The 24228-nt window shown below is 41.3% G+C and overlaps 2 protein-coding genes across 3 annotated transcripts in view; one reads left to right on the forward strand and one right to left on the reverse strand.

Moving 5' to 3' along the window:
• Positions 1–1143: 1143 nt before the first annotated feature.
• Positions 1144–18755, forward strand: PLAAT1 (phospholipase A and acyltransferase 1). The gene is given in 5 exon segments (XM_036017852.1): positions 1144–1368; positions 8582–8720; positions 12243–12511; positions 18290–18384; positions 18386–18755. Coding segments are annotated over 4 exon segments (537 nt in total). The 5' UTR covers positions 1144–1368; the 3' UTR covers positions 18420–18755.
• Positions 18756–20624: 1869 nt separating this feature from the next.
• Positions 20625–24228, reverse strand: part of ATP13A5 (ATPase 13A5) — a 98669-nt gene continuing 95065 nt past the window's right edge. For both annotated transcript variants that reach the window (XM_036017851.1, XM_028504659.2), the window contains 2 exons: positions 23753–23833; positions 20625–22324 (listed from right to left, as the gene is read on the reverse strand). In XM_036017851.1, coding sequence (XP_035873744.1) covers positions 22064–22324; positions 23753–23833 — 342 coding nt within the window. In that variant the 3' untranslated portion in view covers positions 20625–22063. The remainder of the gene's footprint in view (positions 22325–23752; positions 23834–24228) is intronic.

A 24228-nucleotide genomic window follows, 5' to 3' on the forward strand; every position in this document is an offset into this window, starting at 1 on the left:
CCTTCCTTTTAGCTGAGATTCCATTTACATCAGAGTAAAAATCTAGGTTATGACTTATTTGAAGGAAAGGCCTGTGCAGTGCTCCAAAAACTGCACTTTGCAAGCAGTCTGCCAGGCTTCCTTACTTAGCTGGCTAGTGTTTCTGGCCTCTCTTTCTGAGCAGTGAGAAAAAGGATACTCTTCATTCCCAGCTTTATTTTTAAACTCACATGGCTGTGTTCCTGCAGGCCTCTGCTGGCCTACCTGGCCTGAAAGAGAGTCAGGCCCAGCTCTGTCACATGCACCCAAGTCATGCTGAATACGGGACTTGCTCTGTTTGTCTATCTAAAACCAAACCACTGTTAGGGACCGGGCTGGGGAGGTGGGAAGGGGAATGGGCTGCCTGAGAGAGTCTTGACTTTAATGAAGGCCCCATCCAGAGCCAGGTAAATTTCATTGCCCCCTGGGGAAAACTGGTACCTGGAGGTCTAGTGGAACGGGGACCAATGCATCCTTCCTTTCTGCTTTCTTCTTTCTCCCTGTTCCTACTCTGAAGTTGATCTGAGGTTGGAGGGTGGTGACAGAGAGGGGTCCAAAGGGAGCGAGATCCAAGCGTGTCCTCACAGCCTCTGGACGCTGAACTGGGCTCAAAAGCACATATCCTGCAGGGGTGTGTGCGGTGGGAAGCAGGGAGGGGTTTTTTTTGTGTTTGCTTTTATTTTTTAAGGCCAATCCTTCCTCCCATCTTTGCTGAGATATTTTCTTTGGGGGCAGGGACCAGGATTTTTTCCACAGGCATAGAGGAGTTTGTGTAGAATTAAAAGGGGGCATACTTCTAGTGGGTGTAGTGTGCATTCGTGTGTGCACACCAACAATTGTGGGGTCGACACGACAAGTTAACTTTATAACCTCAGCCATCAAAGGTAGTTGCAGGACTGTCCAAGGGCTTGGGAGGGCTGTCATTGGTCACGTACAACGCCAGGGCTGCGTTTTAACCTCTGGGTTTGGGGCAGAGGGTGGGGAGGGGAGGTGTGGCATCAATGCGCCTGGGGTGAGAAGGGCGGGGCACGTGTTCAGGGGTGGGGATAGTGTTGGGGGTGCAGCGTTAGGGCGGGCCCACGGGCGGGCAGCTGGGGTCCCCAACAGGGCTGCGCATGCGCTGTAGTGTCTCCAGCGCGGAGCGTCTCCACGCGGCGGGGCTGGCGTTGGCGCTGGCGCTGGAGGCAGACTTGGGTTGGTTGTCAGCTGCTGTCGCCTAGACGTCCGCCTGGAGCAGATGGAGGCAGCCTGCGGCCGCTAGCAGGAAGCCAGCAGCTGAGAGGCCAGGGCAACTCTGGGACCTCCGCAGCTGCCACCAGTGGGGCAAGACGACCGGGCTTTAAGAGAGAGGTGTGCTGGGGATAGGGAGGGAGGACCTACAGGCTGCCAAATTTGTTTGAACCAACTGTAATGGAAAAAGCTCCAGAGAGAGCATCTGCATAATTTAACCCCCTCCCCCACCAGTTTTTTTTTTAATTTTTTATGGGAAAACAGCGTTCTGAGGGAAAGCTAGACTGATGTCTCCAAGTCACACACCTATTAAGTGGAAGAACCTGTACTAGAAACCGGGTCTGGTTTCCCAAGGTTTTTTAAACATACTGTTCTCACTGAAGTGGAGATGAGTAATAGTACAAGTAGTTCTTATTATAAAATATTTGATTTTGGAAATATGAATGGTGCTATTACTTGGGCATTCAGGACTATGGATGTGATTTAGTGCTGGGAAACCCCAGCCATTCCGTCCTCCTTGTGCTTCAGCTCTTCACCCCTTCATTAAAGCACAGTTCTTTGTGCCAGGCACTCTGCAGGAAGCTGGAGGTATGGAGATGAACAAGAACCAGCCCTCCACTTCAAGCAGAAGAGAAAATTCCCCAGACACCAGTAACTGACGCAGGTTGAAGAAATGCAGTGGGCATCAGATAGGAGGCTCCGTGGAGACTCAGGAGGAGATCTCATTTCTGGCTGACTGGAGGAGAAACTCAGGGAGAGAGTAGCATCTGACCTGGATCTATAAGACTGGGCCATTTGGGGACATTTAGAAATGGGCAGTGCATTCCAGGTAGAGGGTTCAGTGTTAGCAACAAAATTCCAGGTGAGTGTGAGGAATGAGGATTAGTTTGCTTTGCCTAGAAGTAGGGGTGAATAAGGAGGCCACCATTATAGAGGGGACAAGATGAGGAGCTGGTAGTGGGGAGCTTTGGAGGGATTCTAATCAGAGAATGACAGTGCAGTGGCTGTGGCTGGTTAATCTGGCTGGCAGGTGGAACCCTTAGCTGCAGTGAGGATGCTGGACCGAGGGTCCTTGCAGCTCTGAGGCCATGTGAATTAGCCAGTCTGGGAGCACAAAGCTTCATGGAGCCACCTCTGTGCAGCAGGACTGTGGATGAAAAATGCAGCTGGAACGGGAAAGGGTCCAAATTGAACTGGGAGACTGTTGGACTGCAGGGGATAGTTTGTCATAGTGTTTCAGACTCCCACAGCATTCTTGGGAGTAGATTGTGAAAAAGTACTCTTAGTAGTCCTGTAACAGAGGTATCCTCCTGGGCACGAGAAGCAGTTAATCAGACTGTTTGTCTCTCTGTGCAGGGGGCAGTTATTACTGTTTTTTTTTTTTTTTTTTTTTTTTGATGCATCCCTAGGGACCAAACATGGAGCTATACACAGGGCAGCCTGTTTCAGCAGCTGAAAGGGAAATCGGTTACAAAGATTATAGATTTACCTCCATGCCACTCTTTATTTTAAACTGATCAAACAATTCTGTGCATATGAACTGTTAAAATGAAATATTTTTAACTTAAAGGTGAGACAGAGTATCTTAGAGGACTTTATAAATGTATCTTTCATTAGTTCTATTTTATCATTTATGAAGTACTACATTAGAAGACTGATGTGGCCCCTGGTGAAAATGAGTGTGACACCCCTGGTGATGCTTCTGGCTTTACTTTAACACCTTACCTGCTGGGGAAGAGCAAGGGTTCCCCAAGGCTCTACTCATCACTCCACATATGAATGTGGAGTAATGTTCCAGATGTGTATGTTTCCACATATGAATGTTTAGAAACTTCCTGTGTTGGTATATGAAATGTATATTCTGTGTGCTTTGCAGCTTCTTTATCTAATGGGTACTTGGGAAGAGGGACAGGATGAAAGACTGTCTCGTAGCAGTTCCTTTGGAGAATGGTGTTAACCAGTGGTATAAAGCAGGAGCATGCAGTCTGGAATAAAAAGACAAACCTGGAATTGAAATCTAGTTCCATCACTCACTCCGTGTGGCTTTGGGTCTGACATATAAGTCACCTGAGTCTCAGATTCTTTGTCTGTGAGATGGTGGTCGTAATAATCAGCTCACAGATGTCAGGTAGTCTGACAGCGTGCGAGGAGGCCTCCAAAATGTCAGCAAGGGAGGCCCTGTAAGTGTGCATGAGGAGAAGCAGGTAGCATTAGGGGCCTGCCCCGGAGGCAGGCTAATCTGAGACCAGGTGTGGGTTCTGCCCTTTCCTGCTGTGTGATTTCGGATGAATTCCTGAACTGCCATGAACATCAGGTTCCACATCTTTCAAATGGGGGAAGTAATTATATCTATTTTGTGGTATTGATTTGGGAATTACACGTAGCACATTTTCTGGAAAAAAGAATGAGAGCAGTATAGTTGAAAGGGACCTGAGAAAGTCTCCTCACCCTAACACCCTCCCATCTGCATCCCCACCATGGGAATTTTATTTTTATCAACCCTGACTGTGTTTAAATATTTCCAGTGACAGAAACTGCTCTCTGCAGAAGGTGCTCCATTCCATTATTGGATCCCCTTCAAGGAATGAAAAATATTCTTCATGCATAGCTCACAATGCCTCAGTGTAACTTGCACATATTGGTCCTCTTCTATACTCTATTAAAAAAAGATTAGTCTTTTTTAAATTATTACTTTTTATTTTGAAGTAATTGTAGATTCATATGCAGTGGTAAGAAATAATACAGAGAGATTCCTTGCTCCTTTATCTAGTTTCCCCCAGTGGTAACAACTTGCAGAACTGCAATACAAGATCACAGCCAGGAGACGGACATTGACCTGACGGCTTCTCCATCACCACTAGGATCTCTCGTGTGGCCTTTTCACAGCCACACCGACTTCCCTCTCTTCCTAACCCTCTGCAGTCACTATTTGTTCTCTATGTCTATAATTTTGTCATTTCAAAATGTTATGCAAATAGAATCATACATTATGCAACTTTTGTCATCTTTTTTTCACTCAGCGCAATTCTCTGGAGATTAATCAGGTCCTTGCATGCATTGATAGTTTGTTCTCTTTTGTTCCTTAGCAGCACTGTTTGATAGTCTGGTTGGACCGCCGTTTGTTTAACCATTTACCTGTTGAAGGTCATCTAGGTTGTTTCCAGGTTTGGCTATTATGAATAAGCTGCTATAGACACTTGTGTATGGGTTTTTTGCATGATTGTAAGTCTTCATGGTCTTCTGTCTCTGGGATAAGTGGCTAGGAGTGCAGTTTCTGGATCATATAGAGGTTGCAAATTAAGTGAAGAAATTGAGACTTCTTCCAAAGTGCCTGCACCATTTTGTGTTCTCCTCAGTTATCCCGCATCCCTGCCCGCATTTTGTGGTCGCTGGTTTTATTTTTGCTGTTGTGATTGGTGTGCAGGGCTGTCTTGCTGGTCAGGGTTTTAATTTGCATTGTCTGAATGGCTAGTGATGTTTAATGTAGCTTACTTGACATCTATGTCTCTTCTTCCAGATAATGTGTTCTTGTGTGTTTTGCTCAGGTTCTAATTATATTCTTTGCTTTTTTTTTTTTGCTGAGTTTTTGAGAGTTCATTATATGTTCTCCAAACTAGTTTTTTTATTGGATATATAGTTTGCAAATAGTTTCTCCAACTCTGTAGACTTTTTGTTTTTGAAAGTATTTTCTCCTGAGCCCTGGCTGGCATAGCTCAGTGGATTGAGCGCGGGCTGTGAACCAAATTGTCGCAGGTTCGATTCCCAGCCAGGGTACATGCCTGGGTTGCAGGCCATAACCCCCAGCAACCACACATTGATGTTTCTCTCTCTCTCTCTATCTCCCTCCCTTTCCTCTGTAAAAATAAAAAAATAAAATCTTAAAAAAAGACTCAAATTTAAAAAAAAAAGAAAATATTTTCTCCTACTCTGTATTTTTTTTTCTTTTCTGGCTCCTTTAAACAGATCTTTTACAGTGCAAGTTTTTAATTTTGAGGACATCCAATTGTCAGTCTTTCCCTCTGTGGACAATACTTTTGGTAACATGTCTAAGAACTCTTTGCTTACCCTCGATTCTGAGGATTTTCTCCTATGTGCTTTTCCTCTGTGCTGTATAGTTTTACATCTCACATTTAAGTTCATGAATTTAAGTTCATGATCCATTTTGCATTATGTTTTTGTATAAAGTGTGAGACTTAGGTTGACTTCCCCTCCTCAGTGAAAGTCCAATTCGTCTAGCAAAACAATTTGTTGAAAATCTTTTTTATAATACCATGTGACTTTGGGCAAGACCAGTTACTTACCGGGTTCTGTCTCCTGTGTCCTAAAAGTGAGGGGGTTGTATTAGGACTAGATGGGCGTTATTCCAGCTCTGTTCCTGGAAGGTCTGCGGTCCAAGATTCTTGGTAGCAGCAACAATAAGGAGCAGATGGGATCCTCATGCCCCCCACCCCTGACTTCATTCAGGGCAGCTCTGCTGTTCGTGTTGTATATTTTTAAGGGTCTGTCCAATATTTGATTTGGTACAGTGCCCCACTGCTGAAAATGAGGTTGCAGAGCACTGAGTTTGGTAATATCTGAACTACCTTTCTGCAGTAAATTGCTGCGATTCTGTGTTTGGTTCAGAAATTACTTTCCCCTTAATATATTAGCCTGCAGACTCCTCTCTTAATTTATTGAGACCTTACTCATATGACATACTTTCCTTGTTATCCTGTCATCTCTCCTTTTAAAAATGACAGGCTTCATGAAATCAATTAAATTGCTTTGCATAAATCAGTTTACAAGTTATACGTCAGAATTTAAAATGTGTTAAATATATTAAAATTTTGCAGTGGAATCATCCATTCCACAGAATCATTGTGGCTGAAAGAGAGGATAAGGCACTAATGTCACACATGAGCCATGAACCAATCTTCCAGCGTTTACAAGTAGCCCCCCTCTCTCACCACCCACCTGCCTAGCTCTTGCCGGTTCATAGAGAGCTCATGAACAGTTTTTAGACAGTCTATTGAGGGTTACTGGCAGCACCTTTTCGAGATCCACAATTCAGCCTGCCTTATACTTTCTGCCTGCCTGCCTTCAAAATGAAAAAGCTGAGACTTAGACAATTTGAATAACTTTCCCTAAGTAACCGAACTAGTAACTAGAAGACCTGAAACAAGAGCTCATACTTTTAAACATATTTTATTTATTTTTTTTTCAGAGAGAAGGGAAGGGAAGGATAAATAGAGGGAAAGGAACATTGATGTAAGGGAGAAACATTAATTGGTTGCTTCTTGCTCAAACCCAGACCCGTGGACCACACCTGCAACCCAGGCATATGCCCTGACTGGGAATCAAACTGGTGGTCTTTTGCTTTTCAGGATGATGCCCAACCAGCTGAGCCACACAGGTCAGGGCAAGAGCTCACATTTTTAACACCTACTCTAGTTATTTTATAATATATTTTTAATATACATTATTAAAACATTTTTATATTTTAATATAAAATATATACACCCCTCTATATTTTATAAGATAAAGGTTTCATTGGGTGTTTTCCAAAAGTTGGCATTTTCTACTGTCATTATTTACCTGTAAAATGGGCTAATAACATAATAAACTCAAATAGTTGCAGATTTTTTTAAATTAAATAGGGTTAATTGAGAGAGTGCATTTGAGAAAAAATGTTACACTACAAAGTGCCCTCTGTTTGAATGATGGTTATTATTGTGGGCTTGGCTAGGTCTCTGAATTCTAGCAGGCAGCTGCATGTGCTTGCTGATTCCTATTCATTGGAAATGTGTTTGTTTATATTGTAGTATATGATCTATTTTTCCTCTAGTGCCCACGTGGCCAAATTCTGAACTGCCATATTAATAAGACTCAAACATGTTTGAGAGGGTGGTTATACTTAATGGTTTCCATAAAGTTGTTTTAATAGTTACTTTTCAACAGATGGACAGTTTATATTGGACCACATTTTGGTGCCAGTGTAATGATTGAAGTTTTCAACAGATGGCACACAAATACTTGGGAAAACACCCTCCCAATATTGTCATAAAAAAGACTTGAAGAGTGCCAGAAAAATGATAGTTTATGTCCTCAAGTCCTTAGCCTGTGCTATCATAATTATAATTTAGATGATTTGGAAGTTTCCCTTTCTGGCACTTGAATCTATTTTGTATATTAGATGATGAGGAACACTCTGTTGTCAATCAGATATCCAACATGGATCTAGCATTAAATCTTTTGATTATTGGTGGATATACATAACTTCCTATTCTAGTTCTGTGCCATATAGAGAGAATGTAACCTTCCATAATAATAAACTATAAGAGACTTATAGGCTTTTTTCTAAAAAGTATTAATTTATAAGGAAAAACAAGCTTGTCAAACTTAGAATTTTCAGATATACTCGTCAATAGGATGAATTTCCCAACCTTCCGAGTTACCCCACTTCAGGGCTGACCACTTTACACTGTTTCTGGAGTCAGTAAGTGAGGAATCGGGCAGTAGGCAGAGCAGTGTGGGGTGGGGTTGTCTGTGGGGGTGTTGGTGGCTATCACAGTGACAAAGGGCATTGACTGAGATTTAGTGGGTAGAGGCCTGAGTGCCTAGGCTTGCACAGCACAGTCCAGCACAAGGAAGAAATATTCTGTGTCCTACTAGATGCCTGAATATCTGGCTGGATACTCATCTGAGCCTGGAGCTCAGGTCTACTTAAATGAACTCACAGAGTAAGTTTTGTAATACGGTGTTTTTTTCCTCCACAGAGTGTTAGCACCCACCCATACCTCTGCTCTTTGATTTTGTTATGCCGCTATGTGAAAGGTTGAAAGACTTCTCATCTTCTGCTTTTGAATCCTGACTTCTTCATGCTCAGTAAGTGCAAGTATTTGCATACTTTATTATGTCTTTTGTGTAGTTATTTACATGGTAAAACAGCTAGTCATATAAATGTCCTTCCCTTTTCTATTCCAAATAGGGCATCATATTAATATTCTTGAAGTTTTGTCTATAGGTAAGTAATATTATCTGTGAATTTCTGGATTTAAAGAGATAATTATAAAATGCTTATTATAATAAAGGGGCCCTGAGACTAATCAGGATGAGAAACATTGCTACAGAAAATGAAGCAATAGCAGAAAAAGTCTTTCTCCACTTGTTCTCTTGTGCACATGTAATCCAGTGTTGGAATCATTCAAACAAACAGTCAAGGGCATGGGTCTAGGTCTTTAATAAGGACTATAATCCTAATAAATTCTGTCTCCCTTTGCTTGTATGGAAGTTTTAACTGATTTTCTTTTGGCAGATTGCATCAGCTAGATTTTCTTTATGTCTGTCATTACAGATGGCGTTTAATGATTGCTTTAGTTTGAAGTATCCTGGCAACCCCCGGCCAGGGGACTTGATTGAAGTGTTTCGTCCTGGCTATCAGCACTGGGCCTTGTACTTGGGTGACGGCTACGTCATCAACGTAGCACCTCTAGGTGAGGTTTGTCTCCAGCAGCTCCTGGGGCTTCTTAGTTTCCTTATTACAAGAAAGAATCATGCACAGAATCACACAATTAAACAAAATAAGATGAGAAAGTAGATGAATATAGCTGATCTAGGTTTAGGGAAGACCATTTTAAGACCAAAGTGACATTGAAGAGATCACAAAGGCCAATTAGCATAAAAGTTTAAAACTTCTGGTTTAAAAAAGAAAGCACCATTAAAAAGTAAAGAATCAGCTGGGAACAGTAATTGCCACAAACATGACAACAGTCAATGTTTTCATATACCACACAAATTGTTTATTTCAATTCATTCACATTTATTTATAGATTACTGAGTATGTGTCAAATGCTTTTCTAGATGCTGGGGGCACGTAAACCGCTCCCAATGTGGTGGGGCTTACATTCTATTTGTGGGCGGGGGGGCGGGGTGGTAGAGTGAGTGAGTGAGAGAGAGAGAGACCACAGAGAACAATATTAGAATAAAGATAAGTAAATAAGTAATGTGGACAAAATAAATCATAGAAGCAGGATAGAAAGTGCTAGGAGGTTCTGTATTTTTAAATGAGGTGGTTGGGAAAAATCTCATAAGAAAGTAACATTTGAGAAACAACTTGAGATGAGAAAACCAGACAGATGATATTTGGGAAAGAGTTTCTCGGGCCAAGTGGACGGTAAACACCCAAATCCCTCAAAAACAAACAGACAAACAGTTACAAAACAGTTTGTAGGAGAAGAAAGTAAAAGCCAGTACCTGTTTTAGCTTTTTTGTAATCTAAGAATTGTCAAATAAAATGACCAATTTTATGCCTGTCGCATTAGCAAAAGTTAAAAAAATGGTAGCAACCATTGTTGATAAGGGCATAATGAAATGAATACAAAGATATTCTTGATACAAATATGTTGATAAAATGATTCACAAAAACAATTTAATGACATGTGTTAAGAGTCTTAAAAGAGCTGACAGGCCCTGAGCCTGCCACTGGACTTCTGCAAATCTGTTCTTGAGAGAGATTTAAGGGTTGTTGACTGGCATTCCTGTGTAAGGGTGTTCACATCTATCTCATTTATAATGGTTTGAAAAACAGATAATGGCTTCATGTTCAACAGTGGAATGGTAAACAGATTATTATTTAACAACAAAATATTAGACATCTGTGTTTAGCAAGATTCTTCAGCTGCAAGTAATAGTAATCAACTCAAATGAGCTTAAACAAAAAGATCACTAATTGTTTCACTAAGGAAAACTACAGAAAAGGGACAGATGGTGCTGGCCTCAGGGGTGCCTCGATTGAGAACTTTGAGCACTATAAGACCCTCTCTCACACATCTGTACTTTGCTCTGTCTGTTGTCCTCATTTCCCTAGGCTCCATCTCTCTCAGAAGCTGAACTGATGACCCTCAGCAACATTAGGCCCTTATTTTTCTAATCCTGTGATTCAACAGAGGAGATAGCAAATCCTTGCATGTTGCAGTTAGAAACTCTAATTCCTCCAGTCTGGGCCCCATACCCATTGCTGAACCATCACTATGCTCAGGAGAATGGGATACTCACTGGCCTAGAGAGAGTCTTTTCAGAAAAGAGAGGCAGTGATGGGATGAGGCACTAGTTAGATAAAAAACAATAGCCACTAAAGACCACATTTCTGGACATGTTTAATTGCATAAGTGATGATCCTTGTATGATCTTTATTTGAAAATTCCATGCAACATGTGATAAAACTCAGTTTGCCAAAAAAAAAGAATATATACACACACATGCATGCACCTATATGTATGTTAATAGAAGAAATAATAGTACATTAAAATAATTGTAATCATTTCTGGGTGGCAGGATGCTGGATGATTTATATTTATGTGTTTATGCTGTATTTTTCTGTACTTTCTAAATGTTTAGAAATGAGCACAATTTATTAAGAAAAGTATATACAGATAAATAGCCTGGAGTATTTTTCCCCCCTCAGGGTACCTTTAAGAAGAAGTGTTTATAGGCCCAAATCTTACTATCTTGAGAACTTTTAATGAAGCAATTTTAGCAATATTTTGAGATAGTTTCTTCTTCTAGGATATTGAAAATGAAAATAACAAATAAAATGACATTTATGATACAGAGCTGGTAGTTTCTGCAGAGCCTAGTGATTAACACTTGGCAGCTCTCTGCGTTATCCCTGCAACTTTCATATCTGGAAAATAATATGAGATTTTGGCGCTGTTTCCCTATTTTCATGTTGTAAGTTTCATATTAATGTGGTCCAGTCACTGAGCTATGATTCTGTAGGCTGCAATTTAATTCCTGTTTCTGCTGTTAACTACTCGTGATATTTTGCAAGTCAGTTTACCTCCCCAAGCTTCAATCTCCTCATCTCCAAATTGATTATACCAGAGTAGTAAAAAAAAAAGTTCAATAATTCTAACTAGGATATATGTGATCAAAGAACTTGTCTTGTGTAAGAACTTTCGATGTGTGAGCTTTGGAAATGCTGCTCCAATGAATAGGACCTTGGCAGATAGAACAAAAGAGGAGTGGAAAAGAAGGTTCACTTTCAGTCATTACTAAAAGGAAAAGCGTCTAAACACTAGGCATGTAGAGACCCTTCTTCTCATGATGTATTGGAACAATGGCAGTCTTGGACAGATGGAGAGGGACTGGAGCCTGGAGTTGGAGTGACACTGAGGAGGTGTCTGTCCAGCTTCAGATGCCAACTGTGGCAGGTCAGGATCCAGAGGTCCCTGGCAGTCTAGGCAAATGCTTACCCACAGAGGCAGCTAAGACAGAGTGACGGGGCATGGGGCCTTCTAACAGGCGGGTGAGCCACAGCACGAGGCCACGTGTAGCGGACAGTGAATGTTAGGTTAGGCTCAGGTTCAGGACCAAGACTTAGTGTCTTGGCCAAAGAAACAGGCAAGACAAAAGTGGTGATTCTGTCTGACCCCAGCTGACCCCTCAGAGGAGTGAGGTATTGTGCAGATTGCAAATTGGACCCAAATTGAAGCCTAGTTGAAAGAATAAGTGGAAAAAGTGGGGGTGGGGGTAAGGAATGCAGCTTAGGTGTTAGAACAGCCGTACTAATCATAACGCACTACTGCTAAAGCCCACAGGGTTAGTTGGGAAGGGCTCGCATACTGAGAAAGAGACTGCTGTGTAGAAAATGTGGATAATGATCCCATCTGTATTGTGTTAGAAACATATACCAAGATCTCTAGTAATAATACCAACTGAGAGAGAACTTTTCACTCAAAGCGGGGTATGGTTTTCTCACCCAATTTGCTCTTGGGAAGATTTAAATTTTCCAAAGTTTTCTTGCACTCTCACTCCTACAGTAGTGAGTAAGTGTGTTGTTAAATTACAATGAGTGCGTAAGATGAACAAATCTTAAAGTGGTAAGATTAAGTGATTTCTGGTTTGATGCTACATTTGGAACAGAGCTGGCTTTAGTTATCCCAGCACTTTCAGTCTTTAGATGGTGTGGAGTCCCCTGGGCCACTGTAGCTTGCTAACCAGAATTCTCCTTGTAGAGGATGGCATTCCTGCATCATTTACAAGCGCCAAGTCTGTCTTCAGTAGGAAGGCCCTGGTGAAGATGCAGCTGTTGAAGGATGTTGTGGGAAATGACACATATAGAATAAACAATAAATATGATGAAGCATACTCCCCTCTCCCCACGGAAGAAGTCATGCAACGGTCAGAGTTTGTTATCGGACAGGAGGTGGAGTATGACGTACTGGTCAACAACTGTGAGCATTTTGTGACTTTGCTTCGCTATGGAGAAGGAGTTTCAGAGCAGGTGAGTTTTCTTTGAGAGAGGTACATGTAAGGAGTTCCTTACATTGGGAAAAGAATATTGACCGTGAGAAGGTTCCCAGGCCTCACGCAAAGTGACAAGAACAAGAAAATAAGAGAACACTGAAAGACAAAGAAGGGAATTGAGTTGTTCAAGGTCATGCAGCAGGTTGATAGCCAAACTGAGAATAGAATGTTAATATCATAAATTTGGAGTAGAAGGGACTTGAAGCAGAATCAGGACCATAGCTTTCTGTTAGTCTGCTGTCTTCTGTCCTTCAATTTTTTCCCTGGTTATCCCACCATACAACAGTCTTAAATCAGTGACCTTATATACTGAAAACATGTGCTGAAAAGATTGTTGACTGTTTTACGTGGGAGTTCATTTGCCAAAAACAGACGGTGATTCTAACGCTCTTTCTCATTGGCTGACAGAGGCCAGCGGATGACATATCTTGATGAGTTTGTAAATGTTTTCTATCAACTTACAATGCTAGTTTCAAAGAAATTTTGTGCTTTTAAGTTGATTCATTGAGATTTTGGACTATTTTTAATGGAGTAATTGACCTTATTTTTAAAGTAGCTTGCAACATTGTCATTTACCTCCACTATTTTCGGGTGTGGCAGATTTGTGACTAAAAGCATGCTGGAGTCAATTGCTTTTTCCCTACCTGTTATCCCACCAATTCAATTCCATCATTGATATTTTAACCTAAAGATTTTTAAGGTGGTGTAAGAAAATGAACATGTAAAGGCTTCCAGTATCTTGAAATGGTGGATCAGTTATACAAACATCTATTCTAAGGAATGAGGTTAAGATTCTTCTCATGGAAGCTTAGGAAAATGGGAGATGAAACATAATAAAAGGATACATTTGTTTTCATTAGGAAATGATTTAATTGGAAATTAATTTTTATTAGGAAATGCATTTACATAATGAATGTACTACCCACATGGAACAATAAATTGCTTCTGGGCCAGAACACAGAATACATACACACAAATTTCTGCTCACGTTTGCTTTGGAAACTAGTGGTATGGCTAGAAATTGAGTCCATTTTTCTCTGTTGTTAAATGGTACAATTCCACTGCACTCATTGAGCCATTTTTAAAAAAATATGTCTAAATGAAAAAGAATTAGAGTCATCATCTTGCTTTGACTCTCACTTGCAATCCATCATCTTTTCACTTTTCATACCCAGAATCAAGGGCGATAAAAATTCATCGCCCCTCAGCAACTAGTAGAATGGCTCCCTAGCAGGTGCTGATGACGAGCGTGCAGTGAGAGCCCTAAGAACCCACCTGAGCTTTGGAATTCGGCTGACCTGGGGTAGAACTCCGTCTTCCCCACTTACTAGCTGGGTGATTTTGGGCACATTGTTTATCAGTTTCCTAATTTATAAACTGAAATTGTTTTGTAAATTACAGGAGATATTTGAAATCCCTTAGCATTCTGTATTACATATTATCCATCCTAATAAACACTGGATATTATTCTTAATGGCACTATTTTAGGAATTTTATAGATCTCTGTTGGCACTCTTTAATAAAAACCTCTGCTGATCTAACAGGAAATATAGCACTTTAATTATTATTTTTATTACTGTCAATAATTAATAGTATTGCTACTAGTAATGGCTGGCATAGATTAGTTTTTTGGGTTCCCTTAAGGCTTAGGGGTCTTGAGCTTAGAACAGTTCTCCTGGGAAATAGCTATGTATTTCCTCCAATTAAAAAAGGACTGTGAATGCATTTTTAAAAATAAAAAGGTGGTATTGTTGCTCTCTCTTTTTCTTCTTTGTGCTTTTCTGTATTTTTAAAAATTTAACACACATTATTTTTTAGAGTAGTTTTAGATTCACAGCAAAATTGAGCTCAGAGTACAGCGTTCCTGTATCTCCCTCCCCACCACACGTGCATGGCCTTCCCCAGCATCTACGCCCCTCATCCGTGTGGTGTGTTTGTCACCAAAGATCAACAACATCAGTGCGTCATCATCACTTAAAGTCCATAGTGAAAGAAACCAGGATGTGTTAGCCCAAAACATATCACTTAGATGTGAAGATTATTATGAGCTGAAGACATTGAGAAGAAGCAGAGACAAAAAAAGCTTCTTGCCCTCTCTCTGCCTGAAAGTACCTGAAAGTGAGACCTGCATTTTCACAGGTTTCCCTCCTTTCTCTATCAGGAGGGACAAAATTCAATCCCCGGGGACAGCCTGGGGTTAAGGTGAGACACTCCCCAGCTTGGTGGGGGCAGCAGAGGAATAATAACAAACTCGACTGACGAGGCTCTGTCTGCCATTAGTTTCCCATATACTTGCTTTCCTACAGTTTGCTGTCCTCAGAAGCCTAAAACCACTTTCCTTTGTCCTATCATTTCCCTACAACCACCTGCTCTTTGTTGAAAATGCTGTAAAGCCTGAATTCTAAGCCACATATTCGAGTTACTCTTGCCTGAGACGTGTATGTTAGTAAACTTCTGCGCTTTTTTTCTTGTTAGCCTGTCTTTTGTTGCAGAGGCTCATGTGAGAACCTAAGGTGCGTAGAGAAAGCATTTTTCCTCCCATAAAAATAATTTACATTAGGGTTCAGTTTTTCTGTTGCACATTCCATGTGGTTCAGCAAATGTGTCGTTACTGCATCATACAGAGGTGTTTTCACTGTCCCAAAAATCCTCTGTGCTCTAGGCCAGTTCACCCCTTCTTCCCCTTACCCACTGGTCTGTTTACTGTTGCCATAGTTTTACCTTTTCCAGGATTTCATATAGTTTTCCAGAATGTCATTTCTTATACTAAGAAATACACATTTTAAAGTCCTTCATATCTTTCCATGGCTTGCTAGCACATTTCTTTTTATCACTGAGTAATAGCCCATTGTCCAGATGTACATTCACCTACTGGTGGACGTTTTGGTTGCTTCCAAGTTTTGGCAATGATGAATAAAGTTGCTATAAACATTTGTGCAGGTTTTTGTGTGAATGAAAATTTTCAGCTCTTTGGGATAAATACTAAGGAGTGTGGTTGCTGGATGGTCTGGTATGAGTATGTTTAGTTTTATAAGAAACCACCAAATTGCCTTCCAAACGGGCTCTCCCATTTTGCATTCCCGTCATCAGTGACTGAGAGTTCCTGTCGCTCCACCTTCTCGTCAGCATTTGGTGGTTTGCAATTTAGCCATTCTGATAGGTGCATGTTGGTTTCTTGTCTTCATTTGCAATTGCCCAAATACCTGTGGTGTTGGGCTTCTTTTCATATGCTTATTTGCCATCTGCATATCATATTTGGTGATGTATCATTTGAGATCTTTTGCCCATTTTTAATCAAGTTGCTTTTGTGTTTTCTTATTGTTGAGTTTTAAGAGTTCTTTGCATATCTTGGATAACAATCTTTATCAGATTTGTCTTTTGCAAGTGTTTTCTCCTGGCCTGTGGCTTGATTTTCCTATATACTTTTTAAAATTTTCTAAAATCAACATGTCTCACTATTGTGCCTGAACAAGTTGTTAAAATGTGTCTCTCTTCGTGGAAGACGGCAGGTCCCTTGGATAAGCCTGGACGAGGTGACACACAGCCGAGCCTGACTGTGTTGCACTGCCTAGCACTGCAGCCTGAGAGTCTCGGTGGGGAGCGGGAGAGCCGGGAGAGGCTGGTTCATTGCACGTGTATAGATAGATCCTCAGAGTGAAGACTTTGCTGTGTCCCACAGCCAGTCGGATTTGGTGATTTTTATAATCCTAAGTAAGCCATAAAGAAAAAGCTTTGTTCACGCTGATTCACCGAGACAGCCCTGGATGTTATAATCTTGCAGGTCAGACCCCACTACTTACAACTCCAAGGGATTGTTCAAACTGCTTGGGGTTTTACCATCTAGAATGCAACTTGAAATAAGCATTTGGGGTTTGAGAAAGTGCACGCTCTGCCAGAAGTGGCCTTATTATTATTGTATCTGGACTGTGCACTCTTGGGTATAGGATCAGGTTGCCTGTCTTGTTCCCCGGCCTCTCAGGCTCATGGGATTTCTCTCACACTTCGTGTTTCTAAGTGACTGAAAAATACCCAGTTTATTAGATCTGCACCTAGCTGGGTGCCACTTCCGTCCCCTCCACCCACCCATTCACAGGACCCTGAGTTTTTCCAGGGCTGGACCCTGGCTGCCATTTGACACCTCTGTTTGAAGACACCAACTGCCCTTCCTGTTTTGCCAGTTGCCTGCCACACTTCCCTGCATCATGCCTTCAGGGCCCCTCAGCATCTGCCTGGAATCTCGTGAAGGTCCGGCCTGACTTGCAATCTTTGACCCCCGTGTGATTATTGATTCTGCCTGTCTTTGGAAGTGCGTCTTGTGTCCTGTATCTGCCTGCGTCTCTTTGCACCCCGTGTACTATTGCCGGTAGCTCTATGCTATAGTGAATTCTGACTCTCCTGGGGAATAACTTAGTGACCAATTAAACATTACAAATACATTAAACAACCAAACAAACAGATAAAATTACAATTGTAAACTAAAACAGGGATTGTCAGTTGTTCCCCAGTGCCATTCTCCCTGGCGACTGGGGAAGGTGGCAGAGCCGGCAGTTCCAGGTGCCGGCCTTGTCCCTGCAGACCACAGGGCGGCGGCCTGGAGTGAACACTCCTGTCGTTGCCCTTCTTTCCCAGCCGTGGCTCCTTCTGCCTGCTCCCAACAGGGAAGCTTCGGTTAGGGAGGCGGCCTGCAGCAGTGAGGCGGGGGTGCCAGGCTCGGTGTGGGAGGCCTGGGGGTTAGACAGACAGCGTGCCCAAGTGTGGGCTGGGCCAGGTTGTCCAGCATTGGGGCCAGTCTCCAGGCTCATTTGTGGAAAATGTTTTGCTCTGTTGGAGAGCCTGATTCTCAAATTCCAGAGAACCACTGTCGTTTTCAGAACACCTGACACTGAAGTATCAGGTGATAAAATTACACTCCAGCCCATGAAGATGGAAGGCACTATCAGTTGAATACCGTGAAAACCATGAATATTCATTAGATCTCTCATCATGATGATGATTAATACCCTTAAAGCTATAAATGTCTGAACTCTTCTATGGACAATTGAGCTTGAGAGTGGTTTATACTCGTTTGTCTACATGGGAAATTAATTTTTGACATGATAATTAACATCAGTATTGACTTCTTTTCAAGTTTCTCAGAATGCGGATTGTATCTACCCAATAAGAGCTCACAGGTATTTGGCTCAGATCACATCCCTGAATTATTTGCTAACAGACATTCTTGTGTCAGGGAAAACACGCACACACACACACACACACACACACACCCAGTACTCACCCTGGTATAGACGCAACCAAACCCATGTGTGGGGAGCAGGTAGGGGGGTATAGAGGGTGAAAACGTGGTTCAAGACTCAGCCGATAGCTAAACGTTCCAGCCTCACGACCTTGGGCAAATCACTGTTAACTCTTCAACTTTCGCAAGACAGGAGAAATACTGCCTGGCAGGTGCGCTGTGATGATTAGTAGGGACTGTGATAGTGAGTTTGTTAAGGGTCAGGGACTATAAAAATATGAGGAGTATGTATATGCATACATATGTATATCCATGTGTATTCATCTTTATCTTTGTCATCATTATAAAAATTATACATTTATTTCATCTTCCTGTAAAATCCAAATCTTACACTGAATTTTAAATGTATTTGTTGCACAGTAAGATGGGTCCTCAGTTTAAGGAACAACCTAAACCGTGGGGTTAGGAGACTGAGATGCCTTTGGAATGAAATGTGTGTCTTGCTTGCTTGTCTCTTCACAGGCCAACAGAGCAATAAGCACCATTGGGTTTGTGACAGCCGCCGCCAGTGCCTTCTCATTCCTGGGCTTGTTCTCAAAGAGACAAAAAGCGAAATACTGTTAACAGTTTACTGAAGAGGTATTGGAACTGAAGGAATTTGTGAGGAGGGGGAAAGGAAAACCTGGGAGGAATGCTTATTTTCAATGTATCATTATTGTTTCAAACCCCAATGATGGATGGCAAGTTCTTTAATAAATTGCTTAGTGATATTATCTCATCACTGAGCCAAGGAAATTTTGCTCCCTGCTAGCGTAGATTTTCTGTGGCAGCCTGAACAAGAAGCAGTAGCCTTTAGAGTGAGCCAGCAGAAGATCTTAACAAAATCACATTACCTTATCTTCTACTATAAATATTATTTTCCTTTTCCCTGAGGGTGGCTATTTTGTATTTGCCAGAGGGAAGAAGAGAAGATTATATGTGATTTTGAAAAAAAAAGATAAGAGCTCCAAATGGTTAGGGTTGACATCTAAATTCATACTCCTGGCCAGCAAAGAAATTGGGAAATTCGGCATTTGGTTAGGCAGTTTGAAGAAGTTTGCCTAAGAAGCCATTTGAGGGTGGATGCCCATGCCCTTGCTCCTGTGCCCAGGGGCAGTGGGGAGGGCTGTGGGGGAGGGGGCTCTTGGCTCCGGTGTTTCAGATCCAGTGATTTTCTCAGAAACTACCCACTTATCAAAAAAGTCCCTGACAAGCAAGAATGGACTGTTACCCACATTGTTTCCTTTGGCTTTTGAAGTATTTCAAAGGTTTTAACCTTAGAAAGACATTAAAGTAGGTTTCAGGTGCCAATTTTAGAAAATCATATCCCATATTACTTTTTAAGGCTTTTACTGGAAGTCAAGGAGAGTTGTGATTTTATTCTTGCATTTTATTGATCATGTGTTGAATGAAGCAAACTGCTTTTTAGTGCCGTTCCAGTGGAATTGTTGTCAACAGCAGGTGGGGAAAAATGATTGCGGTCTCTATGCCCTAAGACTTTATCAGACATTATAACACACCAGCAGCCAGTGACGTGCTTTCTGTGACATCATTAAAAGCATAAGCATTACATAAAGGAAATGTTCAGGTAAATATTGAGGAGGGTGTGCAATGAGGGAGCTGGGAATATGGTAGATAAAATGACTAAAGAGAAGACTCAAAGAAAGATGTGGACCTATTAAACTGATTCAGATTTTACGCCGGGGCCAAAAAGACTCCACAGTGTAATGGCAGGGTTAAGAATCAGGGTAACAGAAGGGGCCACGTACTGCAGTCAGCGTCAGGAGAGACCTTATCTCTCTTCCCTCCTGGGTCCCTGACTTACCACTTCCCTTTCTCGTGGCACCAACTCTGCCCCCGGGTAACCCCGAACTCTCTCTTCCTCCCCTGGACCTCCGGGGAGGCATGGGTGTCTCCTACCAGACACCATGTCCCAATCATGCCCCTTCATTTTTATTCTAGGTTTAGTTTCCTGTTTCTTTTATGTCTTACTCTCCAGCAATAGTTTGAAAAGAAAATGAGCACTTTGCTAATATTGTCAAATTAGGGTGAGATTGGTGGCAGTTTAAGGTGTTACTTTTCCCAAAGCGTGTGTACCTTTTAATAACGGTGACTGCAGAGGAATCACAGCATCGGCGCATGGGGGCGGGGGCAGGTTTGAGGTCAGACCTTCCGAGAATCCTCAAGTCAAATCCTTCTAAAGAACTCTGGATTTCTCCACTCCAGACGACTGTCCTCGCTGTGCTAGAAAATGGCATAATGCACTTTTATGTTATATTCATGGATTAATTTTTCACATACTGTTCAAGACTCCAGTAATTTTCACCCTTAAAGGTAAGCCCACAAAGCTAGTCACCAGTGTTCCCCTAAAAATGGCCACTCTTGCTGATGAGCAGCTCAGAGTGAAAAGTCGGCTTTTCCCAGAGGCGATCATTGATGTGTGGCCTTGCTCATTGTGCTTCTATTGGGCCTTTTTCCAAGACTAGGAAGCCTTCCTCTGAGCATATTTTTAGCAAAGTTAGTATAGAGTTCGACTTTATCAGCTTCACCTCCACAAAGATGTGTGAAATAAAGATTTTCACTTATCAGATACCAAACAGGTTGTTGGAAAAATTGGGGCAAACGAAAAAGGTGTATATTTATTAAGTCAAGATTTAAAAAAAAAAACATTGTTATGCTATCTAAATGCCACAGTGTATCAATTGACTCTTCTTGTTTTAAAGGTTGAATTACTAAATACAGACATGACACATTGCTCATGAAACTGAGTTACCATATTTATATGTTGACATAACATTACTTAACCGTAAACTAAATATCTTTTTACCCTTTCATCTTTTATTAGTAGCTACTGAATTAGATACATTTTGAAAATTATCATTCTCCAAGAACTGTGTACCAAAAGTTAAAAGCAAATAAAATATAAATAGAGAGGGTTTGTTTTATAGAAATTTGCATTTGTGCTGCTGGTTTGTGTAACAAAGTGCATTACTGAATCCATACACCAGTGTCAGGCACATAACTGACACTCATGGAATAAGACTGGTTACATAATTGCCTATGAGCTGTTGAAGATCTGTTAAGTTAGCAAAATTAGATTCACTGTTACAAGTAAAGCCTAATAGATGATATAAAATGTTCACTAGGAATAAATGCCCTGTCATGGTCACAATGGGACTGATGCATACTAAAGGTTCTAGTGTCCAAAATCTATTTACAAAGGGTGTACCCTCTCTTATGGTTGTTAATGTGCATCTAATAATTGATTTAGATAATGAAAACATAGAATGAGACTTAAGATTGTTTAGTAGCCTAATAATTGTCACACTTTAGATACAGATATTATGGGTCCCATGCCTATGATTGTTTTTTAAGATAAGCGAGGCAGAGTGTGGCCCAACTTCTAGAGTAAAACAAACAAACAAACAAAGAAACAAACTTCAGTATTTCACCTGTCAGTAATAGAGAGTAAATGAAGGTGCTGCACTTCTTTAAGTTAGAAGTACAGTCCAACAGTTTAGTTTATTGCCTTTGTGACCTACTCTGAACCTAGCCCGTTTGCCCCAAAACAACAAGCTCTGGGAGATGCCATCTTCGGTGGAGTTTGCCTAGATGCTCCCTGTGGTGCCCAAGCGCAGTTGCACGTGCACAACAGAAGCCTCCGTCATTCCCCACTCCCACACGGCTCCAGCTCACCGCAGGGAGAGCTGGATTCTCCCAAGTCAATGTCAATTCTTGGTTCTTTCTTACAACTGAACAAAGGGAGCCAAAAAAAAAAAAAAAAAAAGGAATTTAGCGACCTTAGAAAAACATTTGCATGAATGTTCTTCACAAGGGAATATAAAGTTGAGTAAATTTGTGGCATTTACTGAGAAAAGGGTGTTTTTTCCAAATTCTTTTATTCCTGTGGGTGAAAATAAAAAATTTCCAAAATTTTTCTTGAATTTTCCTTTTATTGTTGTTCATACTATTAGTTTCACTGCAGTGACAAGGTATACATTTTAACCAGGATAATGCTATGTAATGTGAATAAAGTTTATGAAAAAATGATAATCCAGGCAATGTATTTTTTCCCTCAATAGTAGAAGATAGGCATACTTAAGGTCCTTTGTTGCAAAGCTCAATACACTGAAAAATGTGCTTTGAGCCCTCAGCTGGAGAGAGAAAAGAATAAGGTAGAATAGCATCGCCTCTCCACAGTGCTTTAGTTTCTGGGGGAGAAGGGGGTGCTGTTAAACATGTGCAGCCACAGTTCTGTTATAGTCTGGTCCAAAAATGCTGTTCTGTGCCTTGGCCTCTCCCATCAGGTTTTCCCTTTGGAATCTCTTCAGGGCTCTCATAGCCTCGGTTGATGTAGAATCCATTCTGGCCATCGCCTGAATAATCCGTCCTGTTCATGGGAGGCCACGTAGGGTCTTCTGCCAGCTTCTTTTGCCAGTTCCTATATTGACTTTTTGAATAGAATCCAAATTGTTTTTTGATCAATAGCCAGAGCTCTCGATTTTGAAGGATGGCATCCTGGAAAATCAGGTGGGAAAAACAAACCATCATCCACTTCCCCTGCTGCCTGGTTGCCAGCACCACATGCTGTTCCCCCAGGCCCTCCCCTGAGATGTGCTTATTGCTGCTGCCGCTGCTGCTGCTGCGGGAACTTCTCCTCCCTTTACTCTCCGTGAAGCCTAACAGCTCCCCTCTTTCCCTTGAGAAGCAAGAGGGTACTTGTGTTCACAGAAATCTGCTCCAAGTATACATACAGCCTGTCATTTCCACAGACTTCTAGCTAAATCCTGGCTGATGATAATCCACTTAGAATTGTTTCACTGCCAGACTGAAATGATAATTAGTGTACTCAATGAGCTCAAAATCAAGAAAAGAAGAAAAACCACTGCTACCTGCCACATGCCACATAGAAAGTGCCAAGTAAATGTTTGTTGAATGAATAGACAAACTTCAGCAATTAAACAGGTTTTGCTTTCCATTTTGCAGGCTCTCTTTTTTTCTATGTTCACGTGCACACACTTTTTACACATGTATAATAGAATTGGTCAAATTTTGCTTTCCACTTTTTATACTAGATTTTCAATACAGTGATAGTCCTTTTTAGTGCTTGTGTAACATTTCATCAAATTGCTGTACAACTATTTAAAGAAACAGCATCTTTACTTTTGAACACCTGAGTGTAATAATTTACCACTGTCACTAATACTATGATACCTTCATACATGCAAGTTTTTTCTCTTATCTGGGTTTTATTAAAGATATAGACTCAAAAATAAAATACCTCAGTTTTACTGACTGTTTTCAATGGAATATTTGTATATATATATATATATATATATATATATTTTAGAAAATTGGTTGATAATCTTTCTCAATAGACTTATAATACATGAATCTTTTTTTAAAGAAAACTATCCTTTAAAAAAATAGCACCCACAGCTTTCACTGAGTAGGTAAAGAAATGTAGTACGCTACGTAGAAGAGAAATGAAGGGAGAAGACCCTGAAGGGTAAGCACTGACTAGAAGGAGCAATGGCTTCCCGTCTCGTAATTAAGGAAGCCCTTCTGCAGACAGCCCTTCACTTTAAATGGTCTCACTGGACTTCAGAGCTGGAAGGTCACCTGGTCTAGTCTCTGGGAGAGTATTGAGAACACTAGACATGTACAATACAGTGCTTCCACGTGAGGCAAAGTTAGAGTTAATTCGATGTTTTGCTTTCTATGCTACAGATACTGAGAACATTTTTGTGCAGCCTTCAAAGAATTTTAAATCATTTTCCAAAGCATTTCCCCCATAGGGTACATGTACAAGTTTATATGAATCCTCAATAACTATCACTGTTGGGGACAGAAGTGCCCTGAAAAGTGAGCATCTGTGGAAAATGAGACCCCTTATTTGTTTAGCTTCCCAGCAAAAGAGCAGGAACCGCACAGGAATCACTTTACCTCCACAAAGAAGGCCACACAGAACTGGGTGAGGGCCGCCACCAAAACTGAAACCCTCCATGATGTTATGGTCGGAATGAACTGTGGAAAAGGAAATATTACTGTTATGCTTTCCATATCTTACACTTTGAAAAATCGTATCATTTATTTCATATATGTGTAACAACTCTGAGCTTGGAGGGTAGGCATTATTTTCACCACTTTCCAGATGAGAAGGTCGGTACCTGGGCCAAGGGCTCAGAGCCAACAGACAGGAGGCAGAGCCAGAATTCAAATGAGAACTGTCTGTCTCTTGTCCCGTGCTCCCACCCTTGCCTGGTGATAGACATTGAGTGAGTGTGTCTCGGGTTGCAGACATGAGACGGGACGTCAGGGAGCCTGCGTGTCTCTCTCCATTTTTATCTTTTTAGATAGGGGGAAGTGGGTATAAGTTTAAATCATTCATCTAATAGTATTATTATTTCTAATTCTCCCAA

The sequence above is a fragment of the Phyllostomus discolor genome, chromosome 2 (assembly GCF_004126475.2).
Source record: "Phyllostomus discolor isolate MPI-MPIP mPhyDis1 chromosome 2, mPhyDis1.pri.v3, whole genome shotgun sequence".
Classification (NCBI taxonomy): domain Eukaryota; kingdom Metazoa; phylum Chordata; class Mammalia; order Chiroptera; family Phyllostomidae; genus Phyllostomus; species Phyllostomus discolor.